The sequence below is a fragment of the Capsella rubella genome, unplaced genomic scaffold, assembly GCF_000375325.1.
Source record: "Capsella rubella cultivar Monte Gargano unplaced genomic scaffold, Caprub1_0 scaffold_24, whole genome shotgun sequence".
Classification (NCBI taxonomy): domain Eukaryota; kingdom Viridiplantae; phylum Streptophyta; class Magnoliopsida; order Brassicales; family Brassicaceae; genus Capsella; species Capsella rubella.
The window spans coordinates 67,040-73,039 of record NW_006238902.1 but is presented as its reverse complement, the minus strand read 5'-3'; the positions used below and the strand labels follow the sequence as shown (position 1 = coordinate 73,039).

Genomic DNA, 6,000 nt, shown 5'->3' with positions numbered 1-6,000 from the left:
TTGGAGAGATACAATAGCATCTAATATGTGGGCAGATGCACTAGGAGCTGGAAGTCAACGATGATAAGGTATGTTATTAGTGATCCTACTTTGAGTTTAGATTCATTTTCTTGTTTTGAGTTATATCTAGTTGATTGTGATGATAATGATCAGATGACGAAGTTAGGTGACGTGACGGAGTTTCAGGTTGGTGTCACGACGAGAGAAAACGTTGTTTCATGTCTCTCATCATACGTTTGATTATCTTTGGAGGAGTTTGTTATCCAAACATATGTTTTTTTTATAAAGATGATACTCATGATACGTTATTTTATTATGTTTGGATTTTGTTACTTGAGTTTGTTATCCAAACATATTTTTTTTTTATAAGATGACACCTTTGCAAAACCATGAAGTTTTAAAAAACCCATAAAGATAAAACCTTTGTAAACCCATAAAGTTTTAAAAACCTTTGTAAACCCATAAAGATAAAAGTAAATTATATTACAAAATGGAAAATTAAAAAAGAAAGTCATTCTTTTATAAAATATCAGAAAATATTATTAAAAAAAAAAAAAAAAAAGTTGTCCCACGGAATAAAACCTAGTACCAAGTGATAGCTTTAACAACGACAAAAAAAAAAGAAAAAGAGGAAAGTACATGTTGTTATAAGATCAAACACATTTGGGTCTACGAACATTTTACATAAAAAAATAAATTAGCGGCAGCGTCAAAATTGAGTCAGCCCAGCCAGTTAATACTGATAGTCTATGTTAACGATCCTAACTTATTTCCACGATATATTTTTGGAGAAATGATTCGGGCTGTACAAACCCAAAAAAAAAAAAAGAAATCCCCACGAAAAAGCCCAATAGATGATTGTTAAGCAGTTCATTAAATGGCCCAAATGATTTGTTCTCTTTGTATAGCAGGCCTTGGGGCGGAGACGTATAAGAAGAGAAGAAGTTGCATGTTCCCATGTCCAGTAGTCGTACTTGTAATCAACAATTATTTATGGCCATAGGATGTGATTTGGTATTTTGACCAACAAATAAAAAAGGGATGTGAATGTGTAATTCGAGAGAAACAATAAATGGAAAGAGTATGAATGAAAAATACAAGAGGATAATAGATATCTAGTCTTTTTTTTTTCTTTTAATTTGCTGGATAAAAAAGGAAATACTTATCAAGGATTAGTGTTATGACTCAAAAATCATAAATGTTTTGACGACCTCATAAATACTAGTAATAATCTTGAAAGAAAGAGATATCATCATATATATGTGTGTAATGCGTGTGAGTCAGTAGAAGACAAAAGAGAAATTGGCACAAAAATTCAACACAAAAGACAGAGCAAATCCACGAGATATATACACACACGCACTTACGCTCACAAAAGCATGTTCCAAAACTTTTGATAGTGATCGGAAATGGAACTGATGGCAAATATCAACAACAATATTTTCTTATTACTAATAAACAAATTTCTACACATATAAGGAGTTCTATACAGCAGTAGTACAATTTAGTTTTGTAGTACCACCATGTTGTTGTTGTTGGGAGAATTAAGGCAAAAGAAAGTAAAAAAAAAAGAAGTTCGGGCCGAATAACAACACATAGGAGGCCCGTTAGTCAGATTGCAGACAGGAGAGCCCAAATGATAATCAGGTGATCTCTCTCTCTCTCTCACGACTCAATGTACAGTAATTAGAGGAAGAGAGAGGAGAACATAATCTAACACAGAATCGATGATAAAAATGGAGAGACCATCTCTCACTCACTCACCTCCTTTCTTTAATTTATTTTATTTTGTTTTATTTATTTTCCACGTAGCGTATAGCAAAGGCCGTCTCTCACATAATGTCTTCCCTTCCTATAAAGGATCCCACTCTTCACTCTCTCACTTTTCTCACCTCAAACAAAAAGTCTCTCTAGCTACTCTGCTACTAACTACTAACAGCAACAGCAAACAAGAAAGAGAGCGGAACCAGATGGGTAACTATCGGTTCAAGCTGTCGGAGTTAATCCCTAACGCATGGTTTTACAAACTGAGAGACATGGGGAAGTCGAAGAAACATCATAGGCCCCCAAACAAACACCTCTCTCCTCCTACTCCACGCTTTCGTCCTAGCCCTTCCACTCCACGCTCCGCCGGCCACCCTCTTCTTCACCGTCCCACCGTCGACTCTAAGTCCTCCACGACTTCCGCCGACAGCTCTGCCACCGGAACTGGTTCCTTCTCACCGGAGTTTCGCACAGATCAAGCTCTCCTCCCAAACAGCCCTTGCAGCTGCTCCAAGTTATCCACCGATCTCCGGCCGATCATTACCAAACCTGCCACCCCGGCACGAAAACCAGCGGTGAGTTCTCCTGCGGGGGTGAGACGTAGGCTGCGCTCGCCGCGGATCTCGACGAGGAAATCAGTATCGGTGAGGAGAAGCGGAGGCGGGACGTCGGCGAGGCGGAGCAGGGCGGTGGTGAAGGCATCGGTGGATCCGAGGAGAGACTTTAAGGAATCAATGGAGGAGATGATAGCAGAGAACAAGATAAGAGAGTCAAAGGATCTGGAAGAGCTTTTGGCTTGCTATCTCTGTCTCAACTCCGACGAGTATCACTCTGTTATCATCAATGTCTTCAAGCAAATCTGGCTTGATCTTAATCTTCCTCCCAATTTTTCCTAATTATTCATATTTTTACGTCTTTTTTTTTTGTTTCTCCCCCCTTAATTTAGTAATCTCAATAAGATGTAAATATATACTAGTATGGTTTTAATTCATTATATATTCTTGTACTAACTATATATATATATATATATATATATGCATGGTCGCCTAGAGTAGAGAAGAGCCTCCTCCTCCTATATATATATATAGTTTGCGATGAGAGTGTTTTTGATTTGTACTTGTTGTATAACCAAAACGGCCATTCCTTGAAACCCAAAGTACAGGAATGGGCGCAGAGTACTACGGGACGGGGGCTCAATTCTACTACTTACTTAATCTGCGCGGACGGACACAAAGCAATAGCGTTTTTGTTACTTTTAAATGTGGATATATGGACGGCTGTTGATTATTCATTTGTCAGGTGACAATTATACTGTCCGGCCATGTATTTACAAACTACATCTTTCTCACGAATCTAAAAATAAAGAACTGATTTAGAGAGACTCTTCTCATTAAATTAGTATGCATTGTACAGTTCGTTCTAGTATGCTACAATTTTACTCACCGGGCATGTTATGAAGTTGAGACCCAAGAAAATAATAATGATGATTTAGAAGACACATGCATAATAATAATAATAGTAAACTAAACGTTTGGTTTTTATTAGACATAACGATACCGACAATTCATTAAAACAGCATCTGCGGGTATTTTCATACCTAACTTTGGATATGTGTGTACGTGTGCATTTCTTGATTTCACATCTTTATTTATATCCCTGTAACTAGTTCACTTTTTTTGTCTTTGTTTTTTTTTTATGGTGACCTTCTCATGTATAAATAATACTAATATAAATAGTATATATGCATGCATTGCATACCGCTACCGCATACAAACAAGAGTGCGACAAGCAAGAAGAAAACAAAACATTTTTGCTTTTAGGCATAACTAAAGTGCCAAAGAAAAAAACAAATTACTACTAGCATTTTTAATTTTATTTCGGTGATGGCCTCAGTGGCAAATGACGAGACGAAAACATATCTATCTACATATATAGAGACGAAAACAGTAATTCATGGAGTTATAATGAATACAGTACGTACGGCCAAATTTTGGCAATGTCTTCTCCTTTGTATCCCTTATCGATGCTATATTACTGTCGTCACTTTGTTTAATGTAATGATCTACGATGGGATTTTGGTTTATTAGATGTAAACCATCTAATTTTAAGAAATAATGAATTCAAAAAAAAAAAAAAGATCTTAAGAAATAACAGACAAAAAAAAAAGGAACTGAAAATGAATCGCCTCTCCCGCGACACTAAACTGGCAAAGTAAATATTTTTAGTTAGCATATAATATATAAATATTTTTAGTAAGCATATATTATACGAAACTTGCTCTTTGATTTTTTCACCTATATGCGTTCAAATATTCAATCCAGGTCTACATATCCTATATATGTCTTCTTTTTTTCTATATCTCGTTTTTCATCATTGCCACTGTAATGACATTTTTTTTCAAATTTCATTATCGACATATATATATATATATATATAATCCATAAATATTGTTTTCAATTTTACATGTTTAAATCATTATTAAAACACTAAAACCAAACAAAGAATTATCATAGATGGGATAAATTCAAAATTATATGTTGTAAATTTTTCATTGTAATAACATCAACATATACGGAATTTAAGATACCACAGTTATATATATAAAACATGAGGGGTTTTGTACTGAAACATAGAAATTAAGTATTGATTAACATATACATACATGTGCGGAGGCAAAAAAGTGACTATTACACTGACTGAAGTTTAAAGTTGGGACCAAAAAAGATGAATTAAAAGGTACCCAAAATATATCTATCTTTATTTCATTACGATATTTTATAACCCTAAACAAATAAATAAAAAAAAGTTACAAAAGCTTTGTCGGGCACGCCGGCAATATACTTCAACGAAATTTGTTGATAACTTCGAAGAACAACACCCTGATTTTGTATTTATTAATAATTTCTTTCTTTCTTATACTTTTCCGTTTTTTTATTGAATGTTTAAACTTTTTACACACAGATTAATTAAACATATAATTTTTCTATTTTCTATAAAAATATCATTAATTTGTACACAAAAAACATTAATTAAAATAAATTATCTAATAAATTTTTAAAAGATAATATATGATTGGTCGAAACAATATTATAAATAATTAATTTTTACATAAAAAAAAATAAAAAATATCATTTAAAATAAAATAAAAAATATTTTTGGCTAAAATATCAATAAAAGAAAAAATTGAAAAGAGTATATAACTTGGACGTAGCTAAGTTCTGCCAAAAAATATCGAACACTTAGAAACAAATAAGATCTTGGACACTAAACTTCGAAACATAATATATATATATATATCGTTTCTTTAGACTGGTGGTGGTGTCAGTGTGAAATATTGATACCCCCGTGTGATATGAGTGTGATGTACCCCAGGCAAGGCCAAGGCCACCACTATGAAATTTTCAAAATCGGAAATTCGGACATATTTGATTTAATGACTTTGACTTTTACTCCTCAAACATATCAACATTCAAATTTACATTTTACTTGTTTCCGCAAATATATCATATACATACCCAAAATAAAAAAATAAGAGTTGCGAATTCTGAATATGATTGTATAAACTAACTTGGATTATATCTATATATTTAACTATGAAAAAAACGAAAAAAAGTATTTTGATAGAAGAACTGCGACGTCTCATAGACGCGTTTTCTATTTGGAATGATATATAAAAGACGTTTTTATTCTGTTGTCTCTCCTTTTTTTTACATTATATATATCACTTTACTCAAGGCACCTTTTTAAGATAAATAAGTGGTTTCTAATCCCATAAGGCTGCACGACTTTCTTTTTTCGTGAAATTTCCCATTCTTCTTTTGTTTCGAAAGCAGTGGTCTATTTCATAATCTCTCAAAGATAGATAGAGAGAGAACTCGACAAGTATCCATCTGCACACGTCGACGAGTTTAATTATTTCTGAAAAAAATAGAAAAACAAATAATATTAGGATTGAAGTGGCCAGTGGGAATAGAGCAGAATACAGTAGTTGCAAATAGAAGTACTCTTAATATCATTCAGATATCTTATTATATTTTTTAAAACAGCGTTAAAGTCAATAATGTTATACAATGTTATATACTTATATATATGCATTCAAAAAATATCACATAAAAAATAGTTATCCTCTGCATGATTTCTTAAAAAAATAAAGATATTATATATATCTTACTTATTGTTATTGTGAAACGTAATTAAAGGAAAGTAAAACCCATATCAGCTTTGACTATTTGGAGT

General features: G+C 32.9%; 1 protein-coding gene across 1 annotated transcript; it reads left to right on the top strand.

The window, feature by feature from the left end:
* The first annotated feature begins 1,802 nt into the window (after window positions 1-1,802).
* Window positions 1,803-3,147, top strand: LOC17874473 (transcription repressor OFP1). The gene has a single exon (XM_006279273.2). It carries the CDS (start codon window positions 1,971-1,973, stop codon window positions 2,658-2,660), a length of 690 nt encoding a protein of 229 aa, XP_006279335.1. The 5' UTR covers window positions 1,803-1,970; the 3' UTR covers window positions 2,661-3,147.
* Window positions 3,148-6,000: the final 2,853 nt, after the last annotated feature.

What these genes read in the sequence shown, in the direction of transcription:
- LOC17874473 (XM_006279273.2), top strand. Translation starts at nt 1,971, where the DNA reads ATGGGTAACTATCGGTTCAAGCTGTCGGAGTTAATCCCTAACGCATGG.